We start from the raw sequence: 15,576 nt of genomic DNA, 5'->3' as shown, positions 1-15,576 counted from the left end.
ACACACCTATCTTGCCCAAACCTTTCAGAGAAATACAAATGAATTTAAACTCGAGGTCAGATGCCAGCATTTAGTCACGAGGCAGACATCAGAGCTATTACCACTCTGCCATAGGTTCTTCTCCCACGCCTCTATTCAGCCACCCCTGTGGGGGGTTACCTGCAATAATTTTAAGAGCAACACCGATTCATTCACACAGCCATCGTGACATCAAGTTGCCCCGCACTATTAATATTCCCAAGAGGTTTCATTAAGAGTGAAATGGATATTCCTACTCAAGCACTTGCCTTCCCCTGTGGGACACTGTTTGATGTGCTCTGTAATCCAGCAGCCTCTTTCGCTGTGATGCGCCCGTCAGGAAGGTCTGAAGTCTGCCTTTCCTCCCGGGTACCAATTTGCGTTTTAGTCCCTTCCTTTCCCTTCTCCAGTTTGAAGATCCTGTCAAAGAAGGTTACTTGTTTTGGCTTTGAGGTGGCCACATCCTCTCCCTCAGGTGTCACCGATGCTGTGAGATCGATGTCACGAAGTGATGCTGCCGGCGGGGCCCAGGCCAGGTTTTTATGTGCGCCTTCCTCCCGCGCAGCTGCTGCGGGAACCTCCACGCTGTCACTTGGTGCTTTGTTCACTCCGGGCGCCTCTGAGCTGACATCAAGTTTCGCCGATCCAACTGATGAATCTGTAGCTGGATCTTCAGTACGCCCTGGTACAGACCATGAAAACGCGAAGACAGAGCGGGATTTAGCAGATGGCAGCGTTTTCCTGGCAGCGCTCCCGAGACTCTGCCCGCCCGCGTCGGGAACGGGGCTCTGCTCCATTGTCTTCGGGGAAGAAATGGCCACATTATCCCGTGCAACACTTGCCTTTGCATCCACTACAAACAGAAGCATAAAACAGTAATTATCCAGCACAGCAAAGAAGTTATACTGGTTGTACAATTAATCATGGTGACCTCGCTCTTTAATAAACTAATTCTGAAACGTGGAGCCTTGGGGAGGACCACACAGAGGACAGCTTGTTTAGAGACCCTGTTGTCTTCCTGTGCTAAGTACAAGCTGCCGCTCATCTATCAGACCTGCCCGTCTGCTTTTCTTTCCTGTCATTCCTCACTGAAGTCAGTGCAAATTTTAAGTTCTCCACAGCCCCCTCTGAGCTGCCAAAGTCACATAACAGCCCGGGTTTTTGACTGCTTAGCCCAGTGGACATGCCGAGGATATCTTACTTTCCAATTAAAATTATAGAAGTGATATGCAAAAAAAAAAAAGAAATAAAAATTTTGGACAAAGTTATATGTTAATATATTACACTTTCCTCTGTCAAAGCTAAACAGGAAAAAAAGAATGGAAACCGCAAGGACTGATTTCTTTTCCTGGCTTGCCAAACTCCCCACAGGGCTTTGCAGTCATAACTTATTTCATTCGTTTTTCCAACACCGTTCCTTGCCTTGCTGCCTACTCTCCATAGTGCAGTTTCTACTTGCACTTCTCCTCTATTGTCTGTAGGTTAGTTTAAGCCTGATTTGAATACTTATAAATTACATCTGAGCCAGGCTTCTCGTCCTTATATTTCCGACTCTTTTTACCCACAAACAACATGGCTTTTAATCATATTTCCCCCCTTCAAAATTCTCACAAATAATTCCCCCTTGTGTACGTACATGGCCATCACACTTTAGATGTGAAAAAATCTTTTATCTTAAAAGTATATTTTATGATTCTATATTACAATGGCACTTTGATAATACAGCTGAGATGAAAACCCCTAATACTGTATATGAAGACGGGAGGAAAATGCTCCTGTTACAGAAGACAAAAGAAAAAAAATCTTTGTGACTGTTTTGTGGATGGGAGACTGAATCACAGATTATGTGGTGTGAAACCCCAGAAAACAAGAGGAGGCTTGTCGAGAGGTAAACCTTACAGCTCCCCCTCAGCTTGAGCTTCGCTTCCCTACCTTGACTAGAATATATATCCGATTTCCCTGTCAATCATCTCCACAGATTTCAAGGATGAATTTAGATCTACTTAATTATAACTGTGCAAAACTGACAGTCTCAAACTGACTTGCTAAATTAGAATTTTAAAATTGTCAGTTTCAGTGTAAAATTGAAATTATTTCAAATTTTAATGGTAATAGTCTAGTCAATATTATGCCCTTCACATTTTACTTTAACAGAAATAAAACCCCAGATACCAACAAAAGCTGACTAAACTGCCTGTCTTCCACAGTACAGATCTTCAGTGTTCAGTTTTTATTTTTTTAAATTCCTTTTTAAGACGAGGAAAGCAGAACACTTAAATCGCAGCTTTCAAAACTACCCCTTAGCTTTTCACAGCAAAATTACCCCACCTTTCCACCCCCCGCAAGGATTTTGCATAACACCACGCAGGCAGAAGCAGGCACTGTACACCACGCGTCCCTCTCCGGTTGACACTGTCCTCCTGTGGCAGTGCCCGGGGACCCTGGCCATGTCCCTGGGCAAATGCAGGAGGAGAACAGAGCCCCAGCATCCAGCCGTGACATCCCCTTCCCCACAGCCTTAACTCGGTGATGGAGAGTCCCCACTGGACCCTTGTTTCACAGTTCAGGGTTGGTCCTGACTAACAGGAGGTGGGAACTTCCATAAACCCGAGCGATGAGAAGTGCCGGAGCGTGCCAGCATGCCACTGTGAATCTCAAGTGACTTTACTGAAACACTTGCCAGCAGTGGAGGCAACAGCTGACAAAGCAAGGGCTGTGGTGGCAGGATTCACAACTGCGGCCAGCATTTCACCAGCTGCCCGGGAGCTGGCACCTAACTACTCTACTTCTAACATTTTTAATCTGACATTTGTTTTCTTATTGTGTTTTGGGCATATTCAAGCATGCAGAGGGGCCAGAGCACCTCAGTACAACCTGTTCTGCCCAGGTAAATAGATTTTCATTTCTTTGTGTGCACTCTAATAGAGAAAATTTCTTTCCCTGGATTCTCTGTTACTATTCATGTAAGAAAATAACTCACACTGACAAGAATCCTTTGCCAGTAATATTCTTCTGCAATATTTCATGAGCACCTATTTCAACATACTGACATGCAAAGAAAAGGTACAAATAACTAGCTACTCAACCACCTATTCAGTCAGGGCCACTAAGTATCAGTTACAGTTTCCGAAGCCTCCTGCAGTACTATACGAAAAAACTGAAGCACTAGCTTCTAATTATAGTTGGAAACTGGGGAAGGAAGAAAAAAGCAAACCCTTCCCCGGCTAAAGAAAGCAGAAACAATATCCATTGGAAAATAATTGTAATAGGTGCTGAACATCTGCTTTATGTAACAGATAAAAAATGAAACACAGGAAAACTGTCTTTAGTATAAAAATAGGAATATAAGCTCATCATTAAGAAAACCAACCAAACAAAAAGTAGCTCATGAACCTATCAAGCTCCTTTTATCTCTAATTATATGGAAGGAATGAAAGACCTGGAAAATATCACCAGCATGAGCTCTGCAGCATGTCTCTTGTGTCAAAACAGTTCAAACTGTTTCAGGGAAAGTCTGCTCAGACACCAGGCAAAGCAGATCCCACCACCAGAGAGGAGACACTGCTGCGGTGGGCTGCACAGAAGAGTTTGACTTGTGCCATATTCACAGCAAACTGTGAAGGAGAAAGGCTTTGAAATTGCATTATTTGGATGAAAAGTGCATGATATTTTTGTTTTTAGAGAGACACAGAAGTGCCATTCTTTCAAAAGTTATTCCACAATCCAGAGGCAGAATTAGAAACAGAAGCAAAACCTCCCAAATTCTAGGCCAGGTCTGCAAGTAGATCAAAGCTGCTCACCCTGAATGAGATTAATAACTGCTCTGAAACTAAAATCAATATACAATTTACAGCACTGCTGTGAGATTGCATTTCATACTAGTAGTACATGGGCATTTTCCTTTCAAGTATTTAACAAAAGACAGTCATGCTACAGAAGATTCGCCCTTTCTTTCCCTTCACGTCATCAGGGTATGTTAAAAAGGCAATACTATAGCTGCACAAAGTCCCTCTTCTGTAAGAACACGCTTAAAATAAGGATTTTTTTCTGAAATTTGCTATATTAGACCAGCATTTTTTTCCTTGACTTGTAAGAAAAACTGTACAGAGAAGAGCAATGGTTAGTGCTATGTTATGTCAATACCATTTACCTGCTCAGAAGTAATTGCTGACAGACTTTCTCCCCCTTCCTTTCGTATCCTCAACTTTAGCATTTTAAGCACTTCCATAGGCCGAGGATGAAGAACAGCACTATGTTTGCTGACACAGAATGGGACCAAGTGCAGAATTCGCACTGAATTTTAAAAAGCAAGCGCTTATGTTTTAATAGACAGAGCCAACAAATAAAATATTATAATGGCCAAAGCCTTAAGGCAAGCACAGGCTTTATGTTGACCATGCCAGCTGCAAAACTGACCACATAGGTATGGAATTACTTCTGTTCATTATGGGACCTAACGTACCCAGCAGCATCGGTGTGGAGTGCCTGCAGCAAAGCACCTATTTCACATGTGTTTGGGACCAAGATGCAGCACTCGACCAGAGGTGGGCAGGAATCCTGAGGATGCAGCTGACACAAAAGGAAGTTCAGAGCCACCAGTCCAACATAAATGAAAACGCCGCCCAAGCTTCTGTCAGCTGATTTGCTTTTGCTAAGCAGTGGGAATATCACCAGACTTCAGCCTGGTGCACATAACAGATGGCAGCCAAACTCCCTCAAGTGGGACCAAAAGCAATTCTGTCCAGCACTTCCAGATTGCCTTCCCCCCTCCTCCACTATACCCTGATTTTCTCTGAAGCTTAGTTTGCTCTTTTTATTCCTGGCAGCAGCCTAAGCCATGTACTAGGTAGGTGTCTATTTTTGATACTGAATTTGCCTAATTTAAATCCTTCAGATGCTTTCTTAGAACATGCTCCTTTTCCTTAGCCTTCTATCACTAGTCTGGTTTCAGCAGTTATATGCACCCTCACAGCTAATACTGACACTCAGGAACATATAAAATTAGGTCCTCTGATGTCTTACATTGGCAGCTTCTCACCTCCTGCCATTTATCCTACTGACTCATTCATAGTGCAAGTAATTTTTAGCTGCTGAATGAGGAACATCTTGAATTGGCAAGGTCTTCAGCATAGACATCTCCTGTAGGCCACTAGCATGTGAACATGCCATAAAATAAATGCTAGGAGAAAATATTTTTTGATGTTGTTGCTTTTGACAATAGAAAATAAATCATTTTTTTTAAACTGAACTGAGCAAGCCATTAACTATAAATATGGTTTTAGTATCTGACTATTTTGAATACAAGCCAGTTACAAACAGATATTTTGCTTAGCAATGTAATTCTAGTACCACAGCATTATCTTGTTCCCTGGAGTTCAGGTAATTATGGAGACAATATATTTTAATGGCCATGAAGGAACCATTAAGGGCTACAAGGCAACATTTGGCACTAAGAAGTCCACCAGTGTAGGCCAGCACAATGGATTATAATAGCCCTGAATGAATTACTGCAGCAAATACTAGGCTTAAAAATCTAAACACCTAGCAACAAAGAGTGAATTTTCTAATTTACATTTCTGAAATATTTTTATAGATATTGTGTGTGTTAATTTTTCCTTCCATTATTTAGAACTGAGTTGGTATCACAATGCTACTGTAGATGTAGAATTTTCAGATCTCCAGGTATACCTTGTGCTTGTGTGGGAGACCTCCAAAAACTGGTATGACAAGACTAAATGAGTGAGTTTGCAGAAGCATCAGAGAGTTCCAAAATAAGACATTTCCCCCCTTTCTTAAAAAAGAAAAAACATACTAATATTCTTTTGCAATCTTGCTCAACTATTCCATGCAAATAAGGTTGACAGTACATTTATGCTCTAAGAATAATTTTGTTTCACTGAGTTAACTAGCATTATTTACCTAACAGATTTACTGAAATTAATGGGAATAGGGCAAGAGAAGCTAGCAGCAAGAATAGTAACGACCATTCTTTAAAAAATTAACTAAAATGCATTGTGTTTCACACCTCACAGGCACACAGAGTTATTGCAATACACCCACATCCGTTAGGTACTGGCTAGTAGCAGAAGTTGCTGAATCAGATTTATCCTCTGGAACAAAGGAGTTGCATCTTAACCGAACTTTTCTTCTTTGTGGAATCTTTCTTTTTATGAGCAGGTCGCTGTTTTAATCTGCAAGTAATTGCCACCCAAATACAAACAAAATTTTCCCATTTTGTCCTCCTGATACATTTCTGCTCTATGTAGTGAACATCTCGGAGATATAGGGCTTTTAGTTCTGGCCTTCTTCCCTTTACCCATTTTTCACCAAGTACTTATATTACTTAAGGTTCAAAAAGGCCAACACAAAACATTAGGAAAAGTCAGGATCAAATTTGCTATCCTTTTGCTTGCAAAGCAGCATGTCATGAAGTAGCAGTAAGGGCACCGCTCCTATTTAAATAGCATTACAGGAGGAGAAGGTGGATGCTAGCACCCTGTGCAGTGTCTGCAGCCCTGATAATCAATAGGAGCAGGAAAGGCAAGTCATGGAAAGAATCCCTACGTCCACACATCTGTCAGCCTGTTTGAGCAGAAGCAGCAAATGTAGGGAACCAGTCACCAATCCGCTCACCCAGATGTGAAGCAGATGGTGACAGAGCTCTTCCAAATAACATTACTTCCTCTGGTCATATTAAGTTAACTCTCTGGATTCTTTTTTCATTATATTAGCAGATATAGATTTCATAGACTCGTTTATCAACTATACCATTTAATGCACAGCACATGGTCAGATCACTGGCAATCACAGAAATGCAAACTAACAAGACAAAGACCACAAATATACATCTAACACTATTCATAAAATCCTCTTGCTTCACTTGCCTTTTTTGCAGCTCTTCTGTCTTCTCCAGAAGTGCTCACTTTATGACCATAGACTACAGTACTATTTCTTGCATTATTTCTTTTTAGAAATACTATCAACTACATTTTCTATAGGAATTTCTATCTCCAAACCCTGCTCGCACTTCTATTTCACCAAGACCTTGATTACATTACACAAACCAGTGATATTTCAGTGGTATCTGCTTTTAAAACATTAATAAAGTTAAAAGATGAGTAATATCAACACAGGACAGTCCAATTTTTCAACTTGCTACTTAAACTGATTTAGTAATTACATTAATTAGGTAATCCATTGAAGTAAAACAATGCCATATGCTTCATTTTATACATTAAGAGTAAAATATACACTTGTTTTCTAGGTCTTCAGACAGTGTAAATCATCTGGCTATTATTTACTTCGCAGAACTCTGCTGGTTTACACCAGCAGAAACACAGCTACAGGCTTTTATTTTCTAGTAGGCAACCATTTAAACTGACTTCTTGTAGCTAGATGGCATTAGGAAATTAGCCATGGAACAGAGATTCTGAACTGTAACCAGCACCATCTGCATATTGCCATGCCAGTCTCTGATTATTTTTGTCTAAGCTTAGATTTTTCAACTGGATGTAACAGGCTGAGAGGGTTCTCTTAGCAATGAATAATAAAATAATATTTTCTTTCCTTACAGAGATTGGAGAGAATTGTTGGTTTTTATTGTATTCTGAAAGCAGAAAGCAATCCGATGCAAGGAAAACACTGGTAAAATTAACACAGCTGAATCTGCAGAGATGGGAACAGAAGCAACACTGCTCCAAATGAGCGCTGCTTGAATGCTGCTCAAAAAGGCTCCAAAGCCAACAAGACATGGAAGGAGAAATTAATGACATGCTGAAAGGTGAGGAGAGAGACACATGTCTGTGGATGAGAGCAATTGCCCATGAACACGTGGAGATAACTTTTCAAAACTACTTGAAGCCAAATTTTTAATGCTCAGGACATGTACTTTACACCAGATTCTCAAGATGTCAACACTGGAAGTGGGGCTCAGCTGCTGACAAGCACCTTTCCACGGGGAGCCCATGCTGCCACTGGTGTGATCGCTCGAGAACCCGGTTGCTGTCCTGCTACGAACACCACCCAAATAGGTCTGAAATGGGATGCGCTCACTGAGTAGCGATTTACCCATACCCCCACCAACTATTCAACTTCTACACTAACACCCACAGTTTATACATAATAGGGGCATATTGATTTTATTTCATTAGTGTACAGAGAAAGAGAAACAAGTCATCATCATCCCCTGCAATGCTCTTGTTGGCCTGGCAGTAGTTGAGTAGTATCTAACACACCCTATAACAGTAACAGGAGAGAGGTGGTCAGGTTTACATCATCAGTCTTGTGACACAGTTTGAATAAATTCTGGTAAATAGGACTGATCTCTTGGTAATGATGTTGTCAGCCATGCTGCATTCCCAGCTGTCCCTTATCTAGCTTTATAAATTACTGTGCTATACTCTAAATTCTCTAGAATTTAAACACAGGCAGTTGACACAGTTAAATTTTGTTTATGAATATCTCACTGCAGATTAGACATACTCTGCTCTCTTCAAGAAGGTCTACTACCTCTAAAATGAGAGCAAGGTAGGTTTCTATGTATGAAAGGTACCACCAAGGCCCAGCTCAGGATCAGAAGTGACATTTCACTGCAAAACCTCAGGTCCAGAGGCAATTATGTTGTAACACCACCACTGCAGGTATAATGCTTACCACCTTATGGTACTTTTCCCAGTCAATCACTTTTTCTAAATGACAAACAGGACAGAAAAACATATCCCTCTACATATTTGATTGTTAACAAATAATTGTTTGGTATCTTTGAAGTCAAAGCAATGCACCTACTCAAGAACACAGGACCAGAATTCAGAGAACAAGATGGAAATGTTTAGATGAACAAAAAGGTACTCACATTTCTATCATATCATTTGTTGAAATTGCTACTGAAAGGATCAGAAATATGGTTTCACAAAAAAAATGCAGAGGTGGTTTCTAAGACTTTACAATCTTGTGGATGAGAACATGTAGCTAGGACGTGGATTTCATTTTATTTTTATTTCATTTTCTGTAACCAGCTTGCAAAGAATTTCACAAAGTTTTCTTTTATTAACATTAAACTGCTCAAAACATCCCCAGAAAGTTGAGTGCATGCAGAATGCTTCAAAAGAATGTCTTCTATTGCAGTCACTAAAAGAAGTCCTCCCCTAAACAGTTCCCTACTCCCTTTTTTTTTTGTCACCTGAATACAATCTTCATACAGTTCTAGCCTGCCTATCTTTAGGCATCATTATCAGGCAGTTTGGGGATGGACTCTTAAGTCTAGGGCACATTGCTGATTTCTTTTACAAACAGAAGATTATAGTGGCTCTCTATAGAGCAGCCCAGTTTCTAAATAGTCCCAGAGCTGTGCCCACTGTGACCAGAGAATGGGTTTGGCAAAGCAAAGCAGCCTGATCAACAGCACAAACGTTTGCCTCGCAAAGGTTACTTCTCCACAGTAGTTGGGGAATATTTTAAAGCTCAAAAAGTTTAGTTTCTAGCCTGCATAAGTTTACTTTTTCAATACATTGAGTCCCCTTGTGGTTTGTGTTTTGTTTTGGTTTTTTTTTATTTTCTCCTACATCCCCTCCAGACTATTGGTTTCCACACCAGTGGATATTTCAATCTGGCAACAGCATCATCCCATAACTCCCTGCTAGCAGCAGGGATGCCATGACATTATTTAAAGACTATTATTTTGCTCTCCCTTCCAACACATGAACCTCTCTCTTATTCCAGTCTTCAAAACAACATCTCATTGTGCCCCCCCAAAGACAAAACCTCACTAACAGGCCACTGATCCTTACATTGGTGCCATTACTGCATTATGCCCCTTTCAAGAGCCCCAATTTGTGCTCCTTGCAGCAGTGATTCTCCAAGGCTTGTTAGAGGCACTATTTCCACCAGAGCCCAAGCAGAAGTAGTTTATCACAGGACACCCTGAGGTTTGTGCAACAACCTGAAAGGCACCAGTGCCAAACCACTCCTGCCCTGTAACACTTCACACTAACCAAAGTCTTCAGTCTATAAAACCACTTTTTGTGGACCAGATGCAGAACCAAATTATTAGAACAATGAAATAAACAGCTTCCAGAGGACTTCAGAAATATTTTCCTATTTTACTCTTTTTTACCTTTAAGCTTTCAAGCTTCTGAAAAAACACATGTACTGATTCACAAATAAGAGCTAAAGCATGGGCTCATCTTTTAATTTGAGACCATACACCAATATTTATTTTTGCTCCAGTATAAACCTCTCTCCGCCTGTCTGGTGGCAAAAGAAGTGCAAATATGCCACCCTTTCCCAGTACATACCTTCACCATTCATTGCAGGAGAAGGAGCCTGAACAAATGCAACAGATCCATTTTTAATATTGTCAGGAGATTCAGACAGAGCCTGAAACAGCAAATAATACAGTCCTTACTACTGGGTACATCATGGGATTTGAAAATTGCAATATTGCAATATGCAATAGCCAGGGAACGTGAGAGTGGGCAGCTCTTGCTTACCTGATAGCTCTTTACTGTGCATGTATTGTCTTCTTCAGCTCCCTCTGGGACACTCATTGTATTCCCCATAGCTCCTGTAAGGTGGAGGGAAAAAAAAAACCCCAAATAACCCTTTCTTTCCCATTAATATGAATTTACTGCCTAATTCAAATTAAGAGACAGCCAATGGTGACAGACATTGGCAGGCTGTTTAAATTCCTAATAAGCCCCACCTGCTTTCCCAAAGGCACCTGCCCCAGTCATCAGTCTGCACCAACCAGTCTTACTCAAACCCAGTTGTGCAGAGGGGCTCACATCTGCTCACTAAAAATGGTACAAACTAACAAACTTTTCTTGTTTGCTGAGGAAAACTGGATGCAATCACACCTGCATCATTCATTAGCACTCAGTAGATAGTAACATGGAGTTAGCAGCAGAATAAAGTGAAAAAGACCAAAATATATGAATAAATTACAGCAGCTTGGTGGGGGTTTATATTTTTGTTTGGCTTTCATTTAAAAAAAAGAAGAAAGAAAAGAGGCAGCATGCAAAGACATCATGCATGTAAACTCTGAATATCAGGCCCTGTATGTCCTGCAGTTACTTATAACAAATCCTCTGGGGAAAATTCTGGCCTGTGGCTGTGGAAGTATTTGGCCTGCCCTAGACAGCTTCACCAGTCGACGGCAGCCCATAGAATTAACTGAGCTACATTTCCTTGGCTATTTCGAGCACTGCCAAGACTGTAGCTGCAGCAAGTCAGAGACAACATGAAGCAGCCACTGCAGCATTCATCTGTGGTCCTGGATGTGTTTTTTGAGCATCTTGTGTTGCCACAGGTGCAGCACTACTGATACCCAAGCTCGTCAGTTTAAAATGGCTTTCTTATGTTCATACCCACTGGAGTCACAGCTCTGGTACAATCCAGGCATAATCTTAGCTAGTTAATTACTATTAGTTCATTAGATAATTCAACACTTAGTGAAAGTGTTCTGATTTCTTTAAACTTTGTTCACGGGCAATGTGTTTGATTCAATTTTAGCATCTTTCCTATGTACAAGTACACATAAACCTGCTGGGGTTTTTGTTTTGGTTTTTTTTTTTTTTTTCTTTTCCCCTTAATTTAAAATACATTTATGTACCCTCTGAGCTTGCTTTGGTCTAGGACCATAAATTCTTTGGGGCCAAACATACTCCCTGCAACATGGTTGAAGGGCAAACCAGACTGAAGTGAAGAGGAAGGTTCCTATTGACTTTGGCTCAGGATATGTATGTATATATACTGTTAAAGCTACACAAAAAAAACAATAAGGAGAAACTATTCTGAGCCACACATTGAAAGAGGAAGGTCTCTAAAGAGAGGAACGCAGAGGGCTGGAGCTGGCTCCACCCCCAGTGCTCATCCTTCTGGATGTCCTGCACAGCCACCGTGGGTACCAAGTGCTCTTCTGTTTTATTATTGCTCTGGTTTATGCCTGTATGAATCAGTGAAGCTGCAGAGGTATGGATGAGAGCAACTTCTTTAGTATTTTAATTAAACAACCTTTGGCTATTGGAGAAAAGAAGGAAAAGAGTAGTTTTGCTAAATCATGTTCACTAGAATTTGAATGTGAGAACTGGGGGCAGCTCCCCTTTCAGCCCACAGACCCAAGTGTCTGCTTCCCGTTAGTGTTTACGGAGCTCAGGCTCGTTGTGTTTTTTTCCTAACCTCAATCTACAAACCTTTGCTTTACAAGGATGGTCCAGATCTGGCTTCTGTTTTATGCTGCATCCTAGCTGACGTGAAATCCAAGCTGGGACTCTCTCCAGAGATGGTTATTGTTCTCTGCTAAGTGCCTAGTGCCGCGCTGGACACTGAACGGCCCCCGCTGTTGCTGAAACACGAACCGTGGTCGTGCACTGCTGAGAATCGCTGCATAAATAGTGGCTGCAGGACTGAGCCTTGATTTCAGACTGCAGAGTTATTTTACAGGGATTTTATCTTCTCAGCTGATATTTCCACTATAAATCAGAACTTCTGATTTATGTTGGAAAAGAGCCAGCGTTTCCCCATGGACGTACAATGGCCTCTTGTCCTTGCTATGTAATTCTGTTTCCTAGCAACTTTAAGCATTATCCTATCGGAAGAGAAGAAAACAAGATTCAAATCCTACTGCTTAGTCTCGATGGTAAATTTAGTATCTGGTTGAATCTGGAGGATTTACTTTTGTTTTCCATTCACAAGGCCGCCTGGTTTATGCCAGGAGACAACTTACGCAGAGGACGGAATATTTGCAGGTTACGTACTTCCTTTTTCACAAGTGCTGTAAAATCAGTACATATCTGTGGCGAGTGTGAGAAGCAAATTCTTTTTTTGTTTTTATTTTGACAATGATTTGTAGCTTGATTCTCAATTACTCCAGTTTCCTGTTGATGCAGCTCTACTCACGTCAGGTAAGTTATCTTTAACTGATACAGAGCAGAGATCGCAGGCTCTGATCTCTGGCGTATTTTACTCTAGGAGGGATTACCCATTCTCTACAATTAAGTTTATAATTCTCACTGAAATAAAACACACACAGTGGTCATGTGGAATTTTTAAAGTTTTTCACTCACCAGAACCCTCTCTCTCATAGAAAGCTGGACAAGACTTGGAGGTTATTTTTGCTAAAAATGGGACAAACCTGCTACATAAAGCTCTTGGGAATATGATCCCAAAACACCAAATGCAGTTCTCCACCATGTGCATGTATAATATGTCTTCAGACTTTTTCCCTCCTTGCAACAGTAATTGATTATTGTATTGCACTGATTTTTGCATTGTATGAGCAGTATTACAACTACCCATTTGGCATGCTCTGGGTGGGCATTCCTCTGGGTGCAGAGCTCACAGTGGCACAGCCTCACATTCCTTGCCCAGAGCCTTTAGTAAAATTAGGAAGATATATATATATGTATGCTTCTGCCCTATTTTAGAGAAAAAATGAAAGGTCACTGCCACCTATAGACAAAAGGGAGTATCAGCAGAAGTGATAATATACACGTAGAAAATGGTATCAAATTTGCAGTTTCAAGTTTCCAAGCAAGTAATGTCACAGTTATTTGCTTCTGCCATCGCATCTAGAAATTGCTGCTGCAGAGACCATTGCATCTGATTGCACCCATATGTGGCTCTAGATTTGCATAAACAAGCAACTCTAGCTCGGTCATCAACATGAAATGGTTACATTTTTCCCAAAGTGCTCAGGACTCTGGTTAATATGAACAAATCCATTTTTCTCTCATTTGAAACACCTTCTCTTGAAGCTAAAATTATTAAATATGGAGCCAAGGAGGTTTTCGGAAAAATAAGGGACTCCCACAAGGCTCCCATTTGGTTTCTGTTTTCACCAATGCGTTTACAAAGACTGCCATTTTGAACACGGGCTGCCAAAAGCTAAGCATCAAGCCTCATTCTGGCACCCAGCTAAAGTCCTCACACAAACAAATGGATTTTCAAAAGATGCTGAGGACTTTCAGCGTGCAGTGACTTGCCTGAGAACCATGAGTCTTGGGGAGCCGTCAGGATCTGGCCACACGCTTGCTCCTAGTGGGCAGAATCAGACATCATTGTCAATGCCTGGGGCCCGCTGTCCAGCTGTGAACCCTACACTATCTCTTGGGATGCTGACTTGGTGTCTCCATTGGGTGTTTTTGGTATGCCTTGATTATTAATCATGGTTATTTATTAGCGGTACAACCACCAGGCAGGACCTCTTTGTGCCCTTTGTTCTATGTCTGAAAAGCACAAAGCTTGCCTCTGTAGTAAGCTGTGAGTAAGGAGCAAACCTCCACCAGACCTGGGAGGTGTTGTTGGCAAGATGTCAATTCTATGAGGGAAGGTTTGACAACATTCACAGGGACAAGACAATTTGGGGGGACTGAGAGAGGAAAAGAGATGATGCTGATGCAAGAACGCTTTCTTCAAAATGAGAAGAAAACCCTTAGAAGTTGAGAGGAACTGGAGTAAGCTCATTCCCATCCTTCGGCTTCCTTTCCAGATACAGATTTTTCGATTAAGTTTCAAGGATATTATCCCTGCGGGGGGAGGCTCATTCAGACCAGCTGGAATGCAGCCTGACTGGTTTAAAAAGGAACATGAACTACCAGCCTCCAGATCAGACGCAGCTCTGAAACAGTTCCTTTCCCAAATTATGCTTCACTGCTTCTATTGTAATGCAGAAAATAATCCAAAAGAAAATGGTATATTTTAGATTTTTCTTTATGTTATATGAACTGTAGTGTGCCCTGACCATGAGCTCAAGGCTTGGTAAAATTCTCCTTTTTCTCTTGCTCTCAAAAATCATTGTTTTGGTACTGGCAGAGTGATAAAAGCTTTGAAAATGACAAGAGAAAATCACAAGAAAATCCGTGATCTACTGTGTACTCTGGCTGAAGCCACATAAGCCTGACCTTTCTAATGTATTGACCAACCTAAAATATTACAATATCGCCTGTGTCACAGTGTGTATCAATATAAAAAGTACGCAACTAATCCTCACTAAAACTTGCCATGTGTCGTACTTAAATGTCAGAAAAAATAATCAACTTTACTTAGTTCTCTTCGCATCCCATTTCATTATAGGTATGTCCACTCTGCAGGTGTCGGAGAAAGACTTAAATAAACTTGCGTACATTCCAGAGGCAGAGGAAGGACCTAGCACGCATTAATTAAGGCAAAAAGCAGCCTGTCTTGTGGCCGCAGGGCAAGGACTGGATCCTCTTTAGTACATCCCTGTCCCTTATTCTGCCTCTTGGAAAAGAGGTGAACATGGGGACGTGTCAGTCAGGGTCCAGCTAGAAAGGCAGAAGCTCCTGTTCTGATTCATGTGGAGCCAAGGAAGGACTCATAATAGGATAGGGTTTTAGAAAGTCTCCTTACCTTCCCTCAGTGCAGCTCTCAATTGCTCTCCTGCAGAAAAAGATAACTCAGACACATGTTGGGTATAATGAAACCAGGGGACAAATGCATCTGAGCATTGTCAGTGGCTAAGGAGGAGAAATGGACACACAACAGACAGAAAGGAAGGGACAGGAGAAGGAAGGATTGAGATGACTCACCTAGAGCAAACAA

General features: G+C 41.2%; 1 protein-coding gene across 5 annotated transcripts in view; it reads right to left on the bottom strand.

Annotated features, from left to right (window-relative positions):
- The window catches only part of BCAS1 (brain enriched myelin associated protein 1), a 55,760-nt gene that overhangs the window by 39,562 nt on the left and 622 nt on the right, over positions 1-15,576 (bottom strand). For 4 of the 5 annotated variants that reach the window (XM_087750284.1, XM_087750286.1, XM_087750288.1 and 1 more), the window contains exons 2-5: positions 15,385-15,414; positions 10,506-10,579; positions 10,311-10,392; positions 288-871 (exon numbers count right to left, since the gene is read on the bottom strand). In XM_087750284.1, coding sequence (XP_087606410.1) covers positions 288-871; positions 10,311-10,392; positions 10,506-10,574 — 735 coding nt within the window. In that variant the 5' untranslated portion in view covers positions 10,575-10,579; positions 15,385-15,414. The remainder of the gene's footprint in view (positions 1-287; positions 872-10,310; positions 10,393-10,505; positions 10,580-15,384; positions 15,415-15,576) is intronic. The other variant, XM_087750285.1, reaches the window with a different exon arrangement.

This window comes from Nipponia nippon, unplaced genomic scaffold (assembly GCF_047370975.1).
Source record: "Nipponia nippon isolate SJK-2023a ecotype South Korea unplaced genomic scaffold, ASM4737097v1 scaffold_13, whole genome shotgun sequence".
Lineage (NCBI taxonomy): Eukaryota > Metazoa > Chordata > Aves > Pelecaniformes > Threskiornithidae > Nipponia > Nipponia nippon.
Note: the sequence above shows the minus strand (reverse complement) of the source record. Positions and strands in the feature narration are given on the sequence as shown.